The sequence below is a fragment of the Cydia amplana genome, chromosome 25, assembly GCF_948474715.1.
Source record: "Cydia amplana chromosome 25, ilCydAmpl1.1, whole genome shotgun sequence".
Taxonomy (NCBI): Eukaryota; Metazoa; Arthropoda; class Insecta; order Lepidoptera; family Tortricidae; genus Cydia; species Cydia amplana.
The window spans coordinates 5,666,695-5,687,389 of NC_086093.1; the positions used below are offsets into that span (position 1 = coordinate 5,666,695).

At 43.6% G+C, this 20,695-nt stretch overlaps 6 protein-coding genes across 6 annotated transcripts; all 6 read right to left on the reverse strand.

Annotated features, from left to right (window-relative positions):
- Positions 1-10,106: 10,106 nt before the first annotated feature.
- On the reverse strand, positions 10,107-10,484 carry LOC134659814 (histone H2B). The gene has a single exon (XM_063515519.1). It carries the CDS (start codon positions 10,482-10,484, stop codon positions 10,107-10,109), a length of 378 nt encoding a protein of 125 aa, XP_063371589.1.
- Positions 10,485-12,837: 2,353 nt separating this feature from the next.
- Positions 12,838-13,247, reverse strand: LOC134659815 (histone H2A). Its single transcript, XM_063515520.1, has one exon. The coding sequence runs from the start codon at positions 13,210-13,212 to the stop codon at positions 12,838-12,840; it is 375 nt and encodes a 124-aa protein (XP_063371590.1). The 5' UTR covers positions 13,213-13,247.
- A 665-nt stretch (positions 13,248-13,912) lies between these two features.
- Positions 13,913-14,590, reverse strand: LOC134659812 (histone H1C-like). The gene has a single exon (XM_063515517.1). The coding sequence runs from the start codon at positions 14,588-14,590 to the stop codon at positions 13,913-13,915; it is 678 nt and encodes a 225-aa protein (XP_063371587.1).
- Positions 14,591-17,725: 3,135 nt separating this feature from the next.
- LOC134659813 (histone H3) lies at positions 17,726-18,136 on the reverse strand. Its single transcript, XM_063515518.1, has one exon. It carries the CDS (start codon positions 18,134-18,136, stop codon positions 17,726-17,728), a length of 411 nt encoding a protein of 136 aa, XP_063371588.1.
- Positions 18,137-18,880: 744 nt separating this feature from the next.
- Positions 18,881-19,258, reverse strand: LOC134659640 (histone H2B). The gene has a single exon (XM_063515318.1). The coding sequence runs from the start codon at positions 19,256-19,258 to the stop codon at positions 18,881-18,883; it is 378 nt and encodes a 125-aa protein (XP_063371388.1).
- Positions 19,259-19,992: 734 nt separating this feature from the next.
- On the reverse strand, positions 19,993-20,402 carry LOC134659590 (histone H2A). Its single transcript, XM_063515255.1, has one exon. It carries the CDS (start codon positions 20,365-20,367, stop codon positions 19,993-19,995), a length of 375 nt encoding a protein of 124 aa, XP_063371325.1. The 5' UTR covers positions 20,368-20,402.
- Between the last annotated feature and the right edge of the window lie 293 nt (positions 20,403-20,695).

Here is a 20,695-nt window from a genome sequence, read left to right on the forward strand (position 1 = left end):
AGATAAATCTTTATTTTTGTATATAAATGGCGTAAATATACAGTTACAAGGAGACTGGCGAGATACTGTTGCACCACTTCTTTGCTGCCTAGCAACATAACTGCAGCAGGTACTAGAAACATAAAGAATATCACGAGCCAGCCGTCAAAATGCCAGCCCCAGACAATAATTTAAGTTACGCTCTCATTTTAAAACGATACCTTATAATTATTAGCATAGCATGTATTATCGATGAATCACTACATAGTATAAAACAAAGTCGCTTACTGCTGTCAGTCTGTCTGTATGTATGCTTAGATCTCTAAAACTACGTAACGGATTTTGATGCCGTTTTATTAAATAGATAGACTGATTCAAGAAGAAGGTTTATATATAATTTGTTAACCCCTGCGAAGCCGAGGCGGGTCGCTAGTATAGGTATTATATGAATATCAGAAAGTAAATGCTCAAAGAATTTCCATAAAGCGCCTCGTATACAGTCTATTGGACAAAAAAATTAAGACGCACGGTTACATTTTTTTTTGATTATTTAAATACATAGAGGTGCAAGACGTAAATTGTAACCCTCAATATACACAGTATGATGAATGCTTTATCATGGTTGTGCGTAGGAAGACTACTAACTTAAGGTTAATGTGGCTAATTACGTCATAGGGACTAGTCCGTCAATTAGCGTTTTTCAATTAAGTAGTTTAGTTTCAGCAAAAAGGATTTTTTCTTACGATTGAAAATCAAAAAAATATACGCTCGTGGACGAAATAGCTTTTGACTTTTGAAATTATATTTAACAGTAAGTTTTATCAAAAAAATTGTATTTTGCTCCATCTGCAAAGACGATTCCCTATTTAGCCTCTGTTTCTAGTGTTTCTACAATACGGGAGTTCATATCGTAGCAGTCCAATCGCGCTGTTCTTCAGATTCATTTTCTGAAAACAAGTTAAACATAATTATTATCTCTCTCTTTGAAGTTAACTGTATAATGATGAATGGTACATAACATAATAGAGATACAGGGTTCCCGTACTACTTCAGCTACTTGGTACTTACGACAGGCGTGGCTCACTCCGCGATTTCGTCACTTTGCTACAGGTAGCTAAAAGTACATCCGTTCGGCCCCAATTTTGGGGAAAGCCATAAGCCGCGCGTGGCGCTGTCGCCATCTAGTGGCCATATCTGTGCTGATCGTGACAGACGTGTTTATACTGTGCTTACGACTACTACTACTACAGTGGTTTCGCCTCCTGAAAACTACTTCGCCTGCGAGTTTAGAACACGTACGTACGTACGTCTCACTCAATTAATCCGCAATCGGCAATTAAATTCAACCAAAAACTTTCCATGGTAAGTTTTGCCAAGAGTAACTGGCGCGTATAGCTTTCTCGTAGTAAGTACCAAAACTTTAACTCTGCTCTATAAAGTCAATGTCACGGTCAAACAGTACCGCGCTTGGCCGTTTTTCTGCTGTCACGTGAACACTCCCGCGATAAACTTGTAGGGAAAAGTAGTTAAGAAAAGAGTCAAGTGTTTTTCCAAGTTTGGTCTGCTCTTTAGAGTACGCAAAGTTAATATACTACGCAAGGAGTCAAAACAGCTCTTTATGAATGTGGTGTAGTTAAAAAGTTAAAAGTACCTACTGCGTTTTCCACTGATGCGGCTTCTGCCCCGAGGTACAGCGTCGACGCGACGGGCGCCTTTCTTTGCTAGGTGAGTCGAGCTGCATCCCGCGCTGTATATGCTCCGTTGACATTATTATACGGGACCTGAAACCGCACAAGACACCGCAGTAATAAGTACGATTCCCACCGAACGGGCGGAGGGATAACAAACAACTATACAATATAATGTTACATTTAGTATTACAAATTAAGATTAACTTAATGCATAGCCAACGACATTATCCACGAATTACTACAAATTATGCAATGGTTGGCACAAAAAAGAACAGTTAATTATTTGATGTGGATTGTAGGTACTTATTTAAACCGGGACTAATTATATGCTACGTTACTATAACACCATGCCTTATATAACTAATAGGTTAATGAAAAGAAATTAAATGTTAGCTTAGAACAGGTGCAGATACAAAACTTAAACTAACTTAACTAAAACTGAATTTCAATTAGGGGTTTTTAAGGGAATCTAAGATAGAATACCTAAAGTTGGCCTCGGGCAGATGACATATATCTAAGTGGGTAGTGGTGGTTATACGTAGTAAGTATTACGGCCGACTTGGTGTAGAGTAAAACTAAACAGTACCTGCTGTATTTTCCAGTGTCTGCTGACGCGGCTACAACTCGAGCTCCGTCACCGACGCGAGGAACGCCATCCTCTACCGTCGCCAGGTGAGTCGATCCATCTCACGCAGATGTTATAAACTTCACCTGAAAAATACACGCGCACTTTTAGGGTTCATCTGGTGCCAGGTGCATATGATTACACCTGAATGATGTAACATATGAACTATACGCTACGTTAATAGACGATACATACATCGTGCAAGTGCAAATGTAACACTTTGAATCACGGCTTGTGTAAGTTGCGTAAATACAGAAAGTTGCAGTTGTAGGAGGAATTGGATTTGATTGAGCATGTGTAAAGATTTAAACGTAGGCATATATTTATTTAGGAACAAATAAACATAAATATTGTCTCAAAATTTATAAACTAAACTTAAAAAACTGCTTATTACTTATATGTATAAAATAGAGCGGATTTATATTTGATCTGATAAATTTTTTGAGCAATATTATTGTTCTTGGCTTTCCCGCTTTGAAAAAAATAATACCTATGTACACGTGACATCTTCTCTGACCCCCCCCCCCCCCTCCCCCATCGTGATATCTTCCTTACCCCCATCCCGCCTCTAAACGATCACATGATTTTTGGACGACCCCCTTGTCGACGGGTGATTTTTTAGGGTTCCGTAGCCAAATGGCAAAAAACGGAACCCTTATAGATTCGTCATGTCTGTCTGTCTGTCTGTCTGTCTGTCTGTCTGTCTGTCTGTCCGTCTGTCTGTCCGTCCGTATGTCACAGCCACTTTTCTCCGAAACTATAAGAACTATACTGTTGAAACTTGGTAAGTAGATGTATTCTGTGAACCGCATTAAGATTTTCACACAAAAATAGAAAAAAAAAAACAATAAATTTTTGGGGTTCCCCATACTTCGAACTGAAACTCAAATTTTTTTTTTTCATCAAACCCATACGTGTGGGGTATCTATGGATAGGTCTTCAAAAATGATATTGAGGTTTCTAATATCATTTTTTTCTAAACTGAATAGTTTGCTCGAGAGACACTTCCAAAGTGGTAAAATGTGTGTCCCCCCCCCCCCCCGTAACTTCTAAAATAACAGAATGATAAAACTAAAAAAAAATATATGATGTACATGTAAACTTCCACCGAAAATTGGTTTGAACGAGATCTAGTAAGTAGTTTTTTTTTTATACGTCATAAATCGCCTAAATACGGAACCCTTCATGGGCGAGTCCGACTCGCACTTGGCCGCTTTTTTATTTTAGTTTAGGTTTGTTTTAGGTTGTTTTATCGATCTATCTAGTCTAATACCTTTAAACGAGCAATTCTTAAATATTTATTTATTTATATGTATATATGTCACCGTAAAATTGTAAACACTCGTCAGATTATAATCTCGCTAGTTACATTATAAACTGACGGTAGGGAGATTATAATCTAACCTAACCTAACCTACGTTAGATTATAAACTAACGGGTTCACAATCTTACGGTGACATATATATTTCGGGGATCTCGGGAACGGCTCTAACGATTTCGCTGAAATTTGCTATATGGGGGTTTTCGGGGGCGAAAAAACGATCTATGTAGCTAGGTTTTATCTCTCGGAAAACGCGCATTTTTGAGTTTTTATGTGTTTTCCGAGCAAAGCTCGGTTTCCCAGATGTTTGTTATTAATTTAAGATTTATACTTGACCTGAAACCTGACTTGGCGACAAAAAATGTGATCTAAAAGGGTAGGGTTGGGTTCGCTAAGACGGTCTTCACATTGGATGTGAATTTGCACGCCGCTCCGGTGTTCAACCGAGACATCGCATAGCACTGTCACGCTCATATACCGGAGCGATGTGCGATTTTGCATCAGTGTGTTGCGTACATAAAATTACCTGTTGTATTTTCCAGTGTCTGCTGACGCGTCTACAACCCGAGCTAAGCGCCGACGCGGGGAGCGCCATCGTCTGCTGCCGCCAGGTGAGCTGAACTCTATTTTTTTGGCCACCTGAAAAATACACGTTTATGTTTCACTACACTAAGAAGTTAATAGGTCAGTTTATGCAAATAAAGTGACTCGTTTTTATAGTTCTTGTATGTACCCATATTTATCTGTGTAGGTATGGTGACTGAAATTAATGTATCTGTTATCATCATCATCATGTATGTCTTAATTAGTACCTTGTCACATTGACAATAATATAAGGTCCGTGTAACGGCTTCCATATTGTCACTGTGACAAGGTTCAAAATTCAAATTGGTTGATTGTATAGACTATAGATACGTACACATTGATTGAACGTGTGTTGTATGAAACAGTGACACAATTGTTCTGAAAAGAACAGTTTAGTTGCCCTGACAAGGACAATTTTTACTTTCATGTTGACTGACTAGTCACAACGGACGGAAAGACACAACGGACTGACTGACTGACTGACTGTCTATCTGTCTGTCTGTCTGTCTGTCTGTCTGTCTGATTGATTGATTGATTGATTGATTGATCGTGTGTATAGAAGAAACAGGGAAACATTGTTCTGAAAAGAACAGTTTGGGTGTCCTGACAAGGACAGTTTTCAGGGTCCCGTGCCCAACGATTAAAAACGGAACCCTATTTCTAAGACTCCACTCACTCACTGTCCGTCTGTCACAAGTGGGGCTCCCCTTCCATACAACAAACGTTTTTTGCGTAATGGTACGGAACCCTTCGTGCGCGAGTCCGTATGTCACAGCCACTTTAATCTGAAACTGTGTATAAGAACTATACTGTTGAAACTTGGTAAGTAGATGTATTCTGTGAACTGCATAAGAGAATGATAAAACTAAAAAAATATATAATGTACATTACCTACCATGCACCTTCCACCGAAAATTGGTTTGAACGAGATCTAGTAAGTAGTTTTTTTTAATACGTCATGGGCGAGTCCGACTCGCACTTGACCGCTTTTTAGAATTTGCACCATTATTTTCATGCTATTCACTTATATCCTCCTACGGCCTAAGGTTGTTTGAAAATTGAACGAAACAAAGCAAAAGCGCCTCTGTTCCAATTGAACATGGTTTAAATTATATCTAACTGAATAGGTACTACCTTATGAATACGTACCTTGGGCCTTAGGAGGCCTTAATTGTATCAAACAACTTCAACACAAATTATTGATACACATGTAGTAAGAAAATACCTACCGTGTATTTCAGCGTCGTCAACGAACAGCCGCGGCGAGCCAGCACCCCCCAACCCCTCGGCTACTATCAGGTGAGCATACTCCAACTCGCACTGCATACTGCATTCCGCACCTGAAAAATACACACAAGTTCCTATAACAGCTATCTTCATAACAAATCAGCAGCCTTTCATTAATTATGAGAGGTATATATAATATGTATACATAGCCAAGTCAATACAACGCATTTAAGGCTGTCTGGAAGAGATTGCTTATAGTTAAAGCGATAAGGTCGCCTGTTGCTGCTTGTGTTGAAACTAAGAATTGAGCTTTCTTGCAATAGTTAGGTATCTACTATAGGTAGGTAAGCAGTAGGTACACTACATATTGACGGAACAAATAAATGCTATATATAAACAGTTTTACGACAGACGATTTGTTGCTACTTATTATAAGACTGTCAAACTTAGTAGGTATGTATAAGAGTATGTAGGTATAATGACTCGAAGGTCAAAACAATATGTATAACACCAATACAGCTACTACATGTAGAAATAGGTATATATTATATTGACTAAAGATGAACCACGTAAATAAATTCTTACTGACGAAGACGATAGGATCGCCAGTAGGCGTAAATAAAGGCGACCTTATATAAAACGTTTTAGTACTGTATGTACCACTGTAAATGTATATCTTGTTTGTAAATAAATGGTTCAGACGTTATATGTATACCTACATCTCCTGTTGGTAACTGGGAAATACCTACATAAGTTTTTAATATGAAAAATTGATATTTGTTGATTTTGTTATAATATTTAGTTTAGATTCTATACAGTTTCACTATGTGGTCGCAAGCGTCATGAAACACACCTTGAAATCCACATGCATGTATGTACATACTTGAACAATCATCCTGAAACACTGCGCAAAATTATACCTAAATAAACTATCATTTTCTCATTCGTATTTCATAAATATGTGTAAATTTGGTAATCGAAAACACGTAGCACGACAAAAGTACGTCTTCACTCTAAAGATAAAAAGATTGAATGTAGGATATCTAAAGTGGTTATTTGTACATTTTAATAGGTTTATCGTAAAACTTGAACTGTTATGATAATTATGTGAGACGCTTGCCGGCCGGTATAACGTTAACAAAAGAAATCGTGTCTTTTGTTATCTTTATCAGTTACAGAACTGTATGTGTCATAATCTTTTTTTTTAAGGTTATTAAGTAATTAAGTAATAAAACAATAAGCACCGAAATAACGGCCTACGTATTTAAATGTTTTGTGAACTCACCTCCATAATTATGTTGAATAACACTTTTCACTTCACATTTTTCACTTGACAATTGAGATTTAATAAATGACGTATTGCGTGTCACTTAATATTAATAAAAATGCAATAAAATTGCATAAACATCTGGTAAGTACTTGAAACAATATCAGCAACCCTGTGAGCAGTCACTCGCATTGGCGCCGGCGCACGCACTGCCGATGTCACACAACATTTTCAAAATTTTGGGGCCCCACGCGGATGCGCCGGCTCTTTCGCGCGCATGCGAACGAGTGAGAGGACATGTAAACAAAGAATTTTGATATAAATACAGGTGCCCTGAAAACCCCTTTATTAATCTCGGAGTCGGAGTCGGGAGTCGGGAAGTCGGGAAAAATAAGAAGATGAAGATACTGTATGATACGGGAGAGATGAATGTATGAAATGAAATGAAATTGATGCTCCACTTACTACCTGAATAAATGACCCCAACATACATTACATTATTATTACGAAAAGTGTAGTGTAGTGTAGGTAGGTACTACGTTCAATCGATCGAATCTATATCTATGCCTATTTTATACGAGTAAGTAGGTACATGAGGTGTACCAAAATATTTATGTATGTAATAAGTAGGTATACTTAGTACCGTGGTTTGAAACCAAACTCGCAACGAGCAAATTTTGAAGCCCCATTTTGTAATATTATTTATCTATCTTTGTACTTATGTAAAACAATTATTGTAATTGTTTCAGAGAGCTGACTTCATACACCATACCAGTACCACCGAAGCGGCGCGGCGAGCGAACGAACGAACGAGCGAGCTGGCTACACATGCAAGTTAGAAAATTGGACTTGCGGTGCGGGGTGAGTCATTATTTTTAATATAGGTACATATAAATAAATAAATATAATATATAATGACTTAGGTAGGTAGGTAGGTAGGTACAGTATAGGTACCTACTTAGATAGATCGATTGTTTATACGTCGTGTGTTGTGTCGCCACTGAAACTTTGTTTGTATTGTAATCGTATCATAGAATTATTTGCGGCCCTGAAAAGGGCCTTTTTGTATTTGCGTCCGAGGACGCGGGGTGCGGGGTGCGGGGACCGACGACACTGTCTCGGCGGGCGGACAGTGCAGCGGCCGGCCGGCCGGCGCGCTTAACCTCCGAAACCGTAGAGGGTGCGGCCCTGACGCTTCAGAGCGTAGACGACGTCCATGGCGGTGACGGTCTTCCTCTTGGCGTGCTCGGTGTAGGTGACCGCGTCACGGATCACGTTCTCGAGGAACACCTTGAGAACACCGCGGGTCTCCTCGTAGATCAGACCGGAGATACGCTTGACGCCACCTCTGCGGGCGAGACGACGGATGGCGGGCTTGGTGATACCCTGGATGTTATCGCGGAGCACCTTCCTGTGGCGCTTGGCTCCTCCTTTCCCCAGACCTTTACCTCCCTTACCGCGACCGGTCATTGCGACTTGTGGTAGAGATTAGACTTCTCGAACGGAATTCAACACACGACACACGACTTGCGGCGCGCGTCGACACGAGTGGAATAACTGGCGTTTGGCTCAGGCCCGCGCTATATTTATACGCTTTACCCCATTGCGGGGCGACGGGGGACGGGGTTAGAGATATCGGAGCATTATTATTTGATTTACTTTTCATATAAATACCTACATGTAAAGTAAAATAAGTTCATACCTATGATACTTTATTTAAAATCATACATATATATATACTACTACTTACTTCATATTACTATAACAACGGCGACCGGATCGTGGAAGAGTGCCCCGTAGCGCTATCTCTCTCTCGTATTTCTCCTCTAATATATATATATATATATTTGTAAGTATTTGAATTTATCGCGACCGAGTAAGCAAATCATTAATAATGAATCATTATGTATATTAACATTAATTCAATTTCCCGTCTAGTAATATATAGGGGTAATAAGTTCATAAGTAAATAATCTTACTTGCGTGTATTTCGTGGTTATATAATTTATTTATTGTAACTACGTGCGAATTAAATATATTTGACTAATGATGATGATCGATTGAATAATCTAAGCAGGCGTTTGTTCAAAGAAACAATTGTGAACTTTTCGAATCATGTGTGGCCCTGAAAAGGGCCTTTTGATATATGACAGAAGCGTCACGTTCGCATGTCCGGGACACAAAATGGCATGCGTTCGCGCAGACTGCGTTCGGTGATGTAGCTCCGTGTCAGTGTTAGTGCAGCATTGTGGTGGTTTAGGCACGTTCACCGCGGATCCTGCGAGCCAGCTGGATGTCCTTGGGCATGATGGTCACACGCTTGGCGTGGATGGCGCAAAGGTTGGTGTCCTCGAAGAGGCCGACGAGGTAAGCCTCGCTGGCCTCCTGGAGAGCCATGACGGCGGAGCTCTGGAACCGCAGGTCGGTCTTGAAGTCCTGAGCGATCTCACGCACCAGACGCTGGAAGGGCAGCTTGCGGATCAGAAGCTCAGTGCTCTTCTGGTAGCGACGGATCTCACGGAGGGCGACGGTGCCGGGCCTGTAACGATGGGGCTTCTTGACGCCCCCGGTGGCTGGCGCGCTCTTGCGGGCCGCCTTGGTGGCGAGCTGTTTACGGGGCGCTTTACCACCGGTGGATTTACGAGCGGTCTGCTTGGTACGGGCCATTGCGAAAAATTTACTACGACACGCGTGTACGTTACGTTAACGAGTCACGAGAGGGAATAAACAAAATTTTAGGCGCGAGGCGCTTTTATATATACGCTCGTCGGAAAGGGACGGAGATAGTGTCCGTGTGAGCGAGAGGGCACGTCCCCCTCGCCCCTCTTCCTTTCTCACAGACACGATTTCTGATTAGAGTAAAACTAATAATATGTAATATTATTGAAATATAATACAATACATTTAAATAAATTAACAAATTTGAACCTAAACTCTTACTCTCATATATATATATTATAGCGTTTTTGATTATGATTTAGGACAGCTAGTTAGGTTAGGCTAGATAACATTATTTCACATAGTAAAGTTTAGCTTAAATAATAATTCCTAACTTATTTTATTATTATTGTATAATTTAAACCCAACTCTTGCCTCACGTTGCGCATGTCTGTCTATCTATAGTTTAGTTTTTCATATTTAAGCGCCCGTCGATTACATACAAAAGCTTTTACTTGCGTGTTGATTGATATAGTGATGTTTAATCGACCGATTGACACCGTATGCACGGTTAGAAACTTGCAACTATTATATTCAGAACTTATTTGTGGCCCTGAAAAGGGCCTTTTTGGTTGTTGCACAAACCACACTCTCTCAAAGCGTGTCGTCGTGTCGCAATACGAACTATCTAAACCCATCACACTAAAATGTGCATTGAGAACAGACGGACCGCATACGAGGAACGACGGACGCTTACTTGGAGCTGGTGTACTTGGTGACGGCCTTGGTGCCTTCACTGACGGCGTGCTTGGCGAGCTCACCGGGCAGCAAGAGCCTCACGGAGGTCTGCACCTCCCTGCTGGTGATGGTGGACCTCTTGTTGTAGTGAGCGAGACGGGAGGCCTCGGCGGCGATGCGCTCGAAGATGTCGTTCACGAACGAGTTCATGATCGACATGGCCTTGCTGGAGATACCGGTGTCGGGGTGGACCTGCTTGAGCACCTTGTAGATGTAGATGGCGTAGCTCTCCTTGCGCTTATGCTTCTTCTTTTTCTTCGAGTCAGACTTGGAGATGTTCTTCTGGGCCTTGCCGGATTTCTTGGCGGCCTTACCGCTAGTCTTGGGTGGCATTGTGATATAGTTAGATGCTTACAGTACGAGAGTTGAACTGGTAATGTGAACAAAAAGTAGTGGATGTCTTTCGACGCCCCTTTTGAAGGGGTGTGAGAGGCCTCTTCCGCCTTCCGGCTGCGGAGGCTGCGTCGAATCGCGCCCCACCTTGTGGGGCGGTCATTTCGCTCGTCGTTTGGAGGACGGCTGTGTTGCTGGTGTGGGCCAGCTTTATCACTACCGGCCGTTATCCAACCCCGCGACCCCTAGCCTGGTGATACCGTTTGAGCGGGGCCAGGTTCGGGACCGCAGGGAAGGCGACCGGCAGCTTAGGCTGGCGTGTGCGTCGTGCCTATGTAGGCGTCATCCGATGTTGAGTGTTTGTGTCTTCTTCTTCTTCGTCGTCTGTGTTGTGTAGGAGGGCTCGGGGGAGATGCCGAGCCCTTGGCTGGTCCGGTGGCCGCGTGTAGTGCGGCGCGATCCCTCGTAGATGGTCGTGGCTGCAGTTGTCCGCGCGGTCGAACATGCCCCGCGCGAGACGCTCGACGAACTCCTCCAGGCTGCTCCACTTCAGGTACTCGGCGATGGCTGCGTTGGTCACGTACCGCGTTGCTGCGACGATGGTCCGTAGCGAGAGGGTCTCCTGACGCCTCATCTTCTCCTTGTTGGTCCTGGAACAGAAAGAATACCAGGCTGGTGAAGCGTATGTTAGGCGTGAGCGGACGTAAGCTTTGTACAGACCGAGTTTGGTCCGTACAGGGAGCTTACTGTGGAGGACTGGTCGCAGTTTCATGCGAGCGGTTTTCGCTCGCATGACTGTGTTTGCGACGTGCGGTTGCATGGTCAGTCCCCTGTCTATGGTCACCCCCAGGTATTTCACTGTGGGTGACCATGTGAGGGGTTGGCCCGCGAGAGAGGGGGGTGTGGGCAGCGGCACTCTTGCGTGTGGCTGCCCTGTGATGATGGCTTGCGTCTTGCCCACGTTGACTGATAGCCTCCATTTGGAGAGCCAGTCAGGAAGGGCGTCGAGCGTTGGCTGGATCTTCGTAACCGCGTGCTGCATCTGTAAAGAAGTCGTATAGTAAGCGGCGTCGTCTGCGAATAGGGCTAGTTGCGCTTGTCCAACGACTGGGATGTCGTTGGTGTAGCGCACATAGCATGCGGGTGAGAGGCAGCTCCCCTGGGGGACGCCCGCCCGTATTGGGCGGTCTTGCGACTGCGCCGTGCCTTCCACTTGCACGTGGAAGCGTCGGTCGGTCAGGAACGATGCGATGACTCTCACGATGCGGCGGGGTGCTGTGGACAGAGAAAGTTTGTATATTAGTCCTTCGTGCCAAACTCGATCGAACGCTTTCTCCATGTCTAGAAGAACGGCGACGGTGTGCTCCTTTTTGTTGTGAGCCATGCCCATGTGGTGTAACACACGGGTGAGCTGCAACGTGGTGGAGTGTTGAGACCTGAAACCAAATTGCTCCGGCCTGGGTGCCAGGTGTGGCGAGAGGTTCCGGAGCAGCAACCTCTCGAACACCTTTGATAGGTTGCATAGCAACGTGATGGGCCGGTAGTTCTCCGGCTTCTTCCTGTCCTTCCCGGGTTTGGGAATGACGATGACCCGTCCTGTCTTCCAGATGGTGGGGAAGTGCCCCGACCGCAAGATCCCGTTGAACAGGCGCGCCACTGCCGCTGTGAACAAAAATTTTTGATATTTTGTTTATATTAGGCGCGGCGAACGGGAAATAGGGGACTAAAGATCGAGCGTTACGCCGGCGTTATCTCGACCAATAGCGTTCGTTCATCATTAGCATCGTCGGTTGGCATGGTGGGGAGTGAGAGCGCGTGTTGATATTATAATAATACTGACGAATTTACTATTAATGTAATGAAAAGAATATTAATGATTTAGTTAACAGATCTCATTTAAATATATATTATATATATATAATTAGATCTGTTATTGTCCATTTTAAAACTATGCGGATTAGCTCATTTGTTTATAACTGCCGTTTTGCTGCTGTAGATGAGCAAGTAATAGCTCTGAGCCATATATATGTACACACATTGTTGTATGTTTAATATCCCATATTTGTAGTTTGTAATATTCTTTAATACTTCTCGAAATCATTAGAATTTAGTATCAGTACATAATAAATAAATAAATAATTGATCTATCGAATGACATCATATACGTACGAGTTATGCCATGAAACTTATATAACGTTATCACAGAATCATATTGTGGCCCTGAAAAGGGCCTTTTGTAACGGTCACTCGGGAGGGAATGTAACATAGGCCCCGTGCGATAAAATATACGCAAGAGACGAATGCAAACATTCACCAATCGCCGGGTGATACGCTGGATGAGAAGTGTGGACACTTAAGCCTTCTTCTCGGTCTTCTTGGGCAGGAGCACGGCCTGAATGTTAGGCAGCACACCACCCTGGGCGATGGTCACGCCGGAGAGGAGCTTGTTCAACTCCTCGTCGTTACGGATCGCCAGCTGGAGATGTCTAGGGATGATCCTGGTCTTCTTGTTGTCGCGAGCGGCGTTGCCCGCCAACTCGAGAACCTCAGCGGCCAGGTACTCCATGACGGCGGCTAGGTACACCGGGGCACCGGCACCGACGCGCTCGGCGTAGTTGCCCTTGCGTAGAAGCCTGTGGATACGGCCGACGGGGAACTGGAGTCCGGCACGGTTAGAACGGGACTTTGCCTTTCCCTTAACCTTGCCACCTTTACCGCGTCCAGACATGTTTAAAGGGATTAAAGTTTAGTTTATCAACACACACACAAAACGTGAGCACACGAACGTACGCTGCTCAGCCTTTAATAAAAATATCATAGCGCTACGTATATCCTTTTATACGTTCACGGAGTACGCTGATAGTGGGGATACAACGAGCCGACATAACACGAGCCCGATCGACCAATCAACGCCCCGCCCCGCGTGCAAGAGCGCGAATTAGAGAGAATAGAAAATTCAATTTATAAACAACTAAGTATAAATATATTATAATTTTTAATACGTATGTAGATAGATGACTATTGTTTGAAGTCTTGAGACTTTTAAATAATGTTTATTCACGTTCTAATAACCGTGTAAATTCATATATAAAATCTAATTTAATTTAACGTAACGTGACCCATCCGTCCGTCTATCTATCAGTGTCTAAAAATATATTCGTAAAATATTTGGTCCGTTTATTTTTATATCTTATTTTGATTGATTGTTTGATCGATCGACTCGTGTATTGTGCTTATATTGCAATGAAACAGAGGCGATATGAACCTTTGAATACATTTGTTAGCCCTGAAAAGGGCTTTTTGATGTGCGTTTAACGCGCACAGGCGTATCACGTGAGTCGAGAAGAGGCGACGCGTCGTCGTATAAGAATATTATAGCGACGACAATCGACATCTCCTCTACGACGACAACAATAACTGTCGCAGTCTTACTTCTTCGAGGCAGCCTTCTTGGCGGCGGGCTTCGCTTTGGGTGCGGCCGCTGCCTTCTTGGGCTTCGGAGCTTTAGGCTTCTTGGTCGGCGGCTTCGCGGTCTTCTTGGCCTTAGGCGCGGCGGCGCTCTTGCCCTTGGCGGGGGTGGAGGGTTTCTTAGCGGCGGGCTTCTTCTTGGCGGCGGCTGCCTTCTTGTCCTTCGTGGCGGCCTTAGGCTTGGCCGGGGAAGCGGCGGCCTTCTTCGCCTTAGCGGGCTTAGCTGCGGCGGGCTTCTTGGCGGCTGCTGAAGATTTAGCGCTAGATTTCTTGGCCGCGGCGGGCTTCTTGCCGGCCGATGATGACTTCGACTCCAGTTTGAACGAGCCGGACGCGCCCTTGCCTTTGGTCTGAATGAGTGCGCCGGATTCGACTGCGCTCTTCAGATATTTTCTGATGAAAGGGGCCAGTTTCTCGGCGTCGACCTTGTACTGGGCGGCGATGTACTTCTTGATAGCCTGCAGGGACGAACCGCTCCTCTCCTTCAACTCCTTGATGGCGCTGTTAACCATCTCGGACGTCTTAGGGTGGGTGGGCTTCGCCTTAGGCTTCTTAGCGCCTGCGGATGCGGACGCCTTGGGCTTCTTCGCGGGCGTCGCCGGGGCGGGAGCGTCGGCAGCAACTGCGGTATCGGCCATAATTATTTATTATTATTTAATAACGAAATGAGCAAGTAAATTTAGTAAATCGCACGAACTGCGCAAAGATAGAATACAGGCGGACGCGTGTAAGCGGAGCGCTGCGCTGGCGAGTACTAAACACGTCAAATTGGGGGCGCCACTTTTTATATACACTCCGGCTTAACCGTAACGCAGACCCTTGTGTCGCGGGACGTTTTCTCGTAATAACAGTTCCAACTTTTCACTTACTCGTTTATGATTAAACTAAATTTATAGCGAATTATATTATAATGATTATAATAAAATTACACATATATATTCTTTATGAATTGATATATGTATTTTAATGGATGTTTAAAGTTTTGGAACGCCGATAAACGAATGAGAGAACTTTACTTTTGGTATTATAGGTTGCGGACACCTCGGGTCAGTTTAAAAAGTGATTTTTCTTAATTAAAATCACATTTAACACTATTATGTGTCTTCCATTTAAAAGTGAAGATACCATAGATAGATGTGACACAATAACAACAGTTGAAAATTATCGTTATAATGTTATTTTGACTTGTTGTCTTCACTGTCGTAAAACAGCCGTACCGCGACTTGGATTGCCTACGTTCAGTTCAGTTTGCTCTCTGCTGGTACCGATGTAAAACGGGATAGGTACTTTATATTAAGTTTAATAAATTATGTACTATTATACATTACTATATCGTATTAATGAATATTATTATAATTCGTATTATAGTTTAAATAAACGAGCGATCTTCTACGGGGATCATACAGGTAGAGCGCGAAACTCGCGGAGCGTGCGGTGCGGGCAGGGCATGGTAGTTATTTAGTGTATCGTGTATATCGTATTTATTTATAATAATTTAACGTATTATATTATCGTAAGTGAGGTGAGAGTGGGTGCGGTGATGGTGGGTGTCCCTGTCTGTCTGTTTGTTTTGCGCACTATATGCGAATCATTTACCTGATTGGGCAGTTCATCCCAATCTTAAGTAGGTGGCAGGTCGGATCGGTACACCTAGTTACAGGTCACATCACATCACATCACATCACAGTGCATGTGATTGTTGTTGTTTATTTATACATATTATGGTGTTATTACCTATTGGTGAAAGTAATAAATAATAAGTGAGTGCGTGTGTGAGAAAAATATGTAAATGGATGCAGTGCAAGACATGATTTTCGATTTGGAAAACGTGAGTAGGTAAATACCTAACCTAATGATAAATAAATAAGATAATAGTGCAATGTATGTATGTCGGGAAGTCGGGAAAAATAAGAAGATGAAGATACTGTATGATACGGGAGAGATGAATGTATGAAATGAAATGAAATTGATGCTCCACTTACTACCTGAATAAATGACCCCAACATACATTACATTATTATTACGAAAAGTGTAGTGTAGTGTAGGTAGGTACTACGTTCAATCGATCGAATCTATATCTATGCCTATTTTATACGAGTAAGTAGGTACATGAGGTGTACCAAAATATTTATGTATGTAATAAGTAGGTATACTTAGTACCGTGGTTTGAAACCAAACTCGCAACGAGCAAATTTTGAAGCCCCATTTTGTAATATTATTTATCTATCTTTGTACTTATGTAAAACAATTATTGTAATTGTTTCAGAGAGCTGACTTCATACACCATACCAGTACCACCGAAGCGGCGCGGCGAGCGAACGAACGAACGAGCGAGCTGGCTACACATGCAAGTTAGAAAATTGGACTTGCGGTGCGGGGTGAGTCATTATTTTTAATATAGGTACATATAAATAAATAAATATAATATATAATGACTTAGGTAGGTAGGTAGGTAGGTACAGTATAGGTACCTACTTAGATAGATCGATTGTTTATACGTCGTGTGTTGTGTCGCCACTGAAACTTTGTTTGTATTGTAATCGTATCATAGAATTATTTGCGGCCCTGAAAAGGGCCTTTTTGTATTTGCGTCCGAGGACGCGGGGTGCGGGGTGCGGGGACCGACGACACTGTCTCGGCGGGCGGACAGTGCAGCGGCCGGCCGGCCGGCGCGCTTAACCTCCGAAACCGTAGAGGGTGCGGCCCTGACGCTTCAGAGCGTAGACGACGTCCATGGCGGTGACGGTCTTCCTCTTGGCGTGCTCGGTGTAGGTGACCGCGTCACGGATCACGTTCTCGAGGAACACCTTGAGAACACCGCGGGTCTCCTCGTAGATCAGACCGGAGATACGCTTGACGCCACCTCTGCGGGCGAGACGACGGATGGCGGGCTTGGTGATACCCTGGATGTTATCGCGGAGCACCTTCCTGTGGCGCTTGGCTCCTCCTTTCCCCAGACCTTTACCTCCCTTACCGCGACCGGTCATTGCGACTTGTGGTAGAGATTAGACTTCTCGAACGGAATTCAACACACGACACACGACTTGCGGCGCGCGTCGACACGAGTGGAATAACTGGCGTTTGGCTCAGGCCCGCGCTATATTTATACGCTTTACCCCATTGCGGGGCGACGGGGGACGGGGTTAGAGATATCGGAGCATTATTATTTGATTTACTTTTCATATAAATACCTACATGTAAAGTAAAATAAGTTCATACCTATGATACTTTATTTAAAATCATACATATATATATACTACTACTTACTTCATATTACTATAACAACGGCGACCGGATCGTGGAAGAGTGCCCCGTAGCGCTATCTCTCTCTCGTATTTCTCCTCTAATATATATATATATATATTTGTAAGTATTTGAATTTATCGCGACCGAGTAAGCAAATCATTAATAATGAATCATTATGTATATTAACATTAATTCAATTTCCCGTCTAGTAATATATAGGGGTAATAAGTTCATAAGTAAATAATCTTACTTGCGTGTATTTCGTGGTTATATAATTTATTTATTGTAACTACGTGCGAATTAAATATATTTGACTAATGATGATGATCGATTGAATAATCTAAGCAGGCGTTTGTTCAAAGAAACAATTGTGAACTTTTCGAATCATGTGTGGCCCTGAAAAGGGCCTTTTGATATATGACAGAAGCGTCACGTTCGCATGTCCGGGACACAAAATGGCATGCGTTCGCGCAGACTGCGTTCGGTGATGTAGCTCCGTGTCAGTGTTAGTGCAGCATTGTGGTGGTTTAGGCACGTTCACCGCGGATCCTGCGAGCCAGCTGGATGTCCTTGGGCATGATGGTCACACGCTTGGCGTGGATGGCGCAAAGGTTGGTGTCCTCGAAGAGGCCGACGAGGTAAGCCTCGCTGGCCTCCTGGAGAGCCATGACGGCGGAGCTCTGGAACCGCAGGTCGGTCTTGAAGTCCTGAGCGATCTCACGCACCAGACGCTGGAAGGGCAGCTTGCGGATCAGAAGCTCAGTGCTCTTCTGGTAGCGACGGATCTCACGGAGGGCGACGGTGCCGGGCCTGTAACGATGGGGCTTCTTGACGCCCCCGGTGGCTGGCGCGCTCTTGCGGGCCGCCTTGGTGGCGAGCTGTTTACGGGGCGCTTTACCACCGGTGGATTTACGAGCGGTCTGCTTGGTACGGGCCATTGCGAAAAATTTACTACGACACGCGTGTACGTTACGTTAACGAGTCACGAGAGGGAATAAACAAAATTTTAGGCGCGAGGCGCTTTTATATATACGCTCGTCGGAAAGGGACGGAGATAGTGTCCGTGTGAGCGAGAGGGCACGTCCCCCTCGCCCCTCTTCCTTTCTCACAGACACGATTTCTGATTAGAGTAAAACTAATAATATGTAATATTATTGAAATATAATACAATACATTTAAATAAATTAACAAATTTGAACCTAAACTCTTACTCTCATATATATATATTATAGCGTTTTTGATTATGATTTAGGACAGCTAGTTAGGTTAGGCTAGATAACATTATTTCACATAGTAAAGTTTAGCTTAAATAATAATTCCTAACTTATTTTATTATTATTGTATAATTTAAACCCAACTCTTGCCTCACGTTGCGCATGTCTGTCTATCTATAGTTTAGTTTTTCATATTTAAGCGCCCGTCGATTACATACAAAAGCTTTTACTTGCGTGTTGATTGATATAGTGATGTTTAATCGACCGATTGACACCGTATGCACGGTTAGAAACTTGCAACTATTATATTCAGAACTTATTTGTGGCCCTGAAAAGGGCCTTTTTGGTTGTTGCACAAACCACACTCTCTCAAAGCGTGTCGTCGTGTCGCAATACGAACTATCTAAACCCATCACACTAAAATGTGCATTGAGAACAGACGGACCGCATACGAGGAACGACGGACGCTTACTTGGAGCTGGTGTACTTGGTGACGGCCTTGGTGCCTTCACTGACGGCGTGCTTGGCGAGCTCACCGGGCAGCAAGAGCCTCACGGAGGTCTGCACCTCCCTGCTGGTGATGGTGGACCTCTTGTTGTAGTGAGCGAGACGGGAGGCCTCGGCGGCGATGCGCTCGAAGATGTCGTTCACGAACGAGTTCATGATCGACATGGCCTTGCTGGAGATACCGGTGTCGGGGTGGACCTGCTTGAGCACCTTGTAGATGTAGATGGCGTAGCTCTCCTTGCGCTTATGCTTCTTCTTTTTCTTCGAGTCAGACTTGGAGATGTTCTTCTGGGCCTTGCCGGATTTCTTGGCGGCCTTACCGCTAGTCTTGGGTGGCATTGTGATATAGTTAGATGCTTACAGTACGAGAGTTGAACTGGTAATGTGAACAAAAATTTTTGATATTTTGTTTATATTAGGCGCGGCGAACGGGAAATAGGGGACTAAAGATCGAGCGTTACGCCGGCGTTATCTCGACCAATAGCGTTCGTTCATCATTAGCATCGTCGGTTGGCATGGTGGGGAGTGAGAGCGCGTGTTGATATTATAATAATACTGACGAATTTACTATTAATGTAATGAAAAGAATATTAATGATTTAGTTAACAGATCTCATTTAAATATATATTATATATATATAATTAGATCTGTTATTGTCCATTTTAAAACTATGCGGATTAGCTCATTTGTTTATAACTGCCGTTTTGCTGCTGTAGATGAGCAAGTAATAGCTCTGAGCCATATATATGTACACACATTGTTGTATGTTTAATATCCCATATTTGTAGTTTGTAATATTCTTTAATACTTCTCGAAATCATTAGAATTTAGTATCAGTACATAATAAATAAATAAATAATTGATCTATCGAATGACATCATATACGTACGAGTTATGCCATGAAACTTATATAACGTTATCACAGAATCATATTGTGGCCCTGAAAAGGGCCTTTTGTAACGGTCACTCGGGAGGGAATGTAACATAGGCCCCGTGCGATAAAATATACGCAAGAGACGAATGCAAACATTCACCAATCGCCGGGTGATACGCTGGATGAGAAGTGTGGACACTTAAGCCTTCTTCTCGGTCTTCTTGGGCAGGAGCACGGCCTGAATGTTAGGCAGCACACCACCCTGGGCGATGGTCACGCCGGAGAGGAGCTTGTTCAACTCCTCGTCGTTACGGATCGCCAGCTGGAGATGTCTAGGGATGATCCTGGTCTTCTTGTTGTCGCGAGCGGCGTTGCCCGCCAACTCGAGAACCTCAGCGGCCAGGTACTCCATGACGGCGGCTAGGTACACCGGGGCACCGGCACCGACGCGCTCGGCGTAGTTGCCCTTGCGTAGAAGCCTGTGGATACGGCCGACGGGGAACTGGAGTCCGGCACGGTTAGAACGGGACTTTGCCTTTCCCTTAACCTTGCCACCTTTACCGCGTCCAGACATGTTTAAAGGGATTAAAGTTTAGTTTATCAACACACACACAAAACGTGAGCACACGAACGTACGCTGCTCAGCCTTTAATAAAAATATCATAGCGCTACGTATATCCTTTTATACGTTCACGGAGTACGCTGATAGTGGGGATACAACGAGCCGACATAACACGAGCCCGATCGACCAATCAACGCCCCGCCCCGCGTGCAAGAGCGCGAATTAGAGAGAATAGAAAATTCAATTTATAAACAACTAAGTATAAATATATTATAATTTTTAATACGTATGTAGATAGATGACTATTGTTTGAAGTCTTGAGACTTTTAAATAATGTTTA

Coding starts and splice junctions, on each gene's coding strand:
- LOC134659814 (XM_063515519.1), bottom strand. CDS start 10,484: ATGCCACCCAAGACTAGCGGTAAGGCCGCCAAGAAATCCGGCAAGGCC.
- LOC134659812 (XM_063515517.1), bottom strand. CDS start 14,590: ATGGCCGATACCGCAGTTGCTGCCGACGCTCCCGCCCCGGCGACGCCC.
- LOC134659640 (XM_063515318.1), bottom strand. CDS start 19,258: ATGCCACCCAAGACTAGCGGTAAGGCCGCCAAGAAATCCGGCAAGGCC.
- LOC134659813 (XM_063515518.1), bottom strand. CDS start 18,136: ATGGCCCGTACCAAGCAGACCGCTCGTAAATCCACCGGTGGTAAAGCG.
- LOC134659590 (XM_063515255.1), bottom strand. CDS start 20,367: ATGTCTGGACGCGGTAAAGGTGGCAAGGTTAAGGGAAAGGCAAAGTCC.
- LOC134659815 (XM_063515520.1), bottom strand. CDS start 13,212: ATGTCTGGACGCGGTAAAGGTGGCAAGGTTAAGGGAAAGGCAAAGTCC.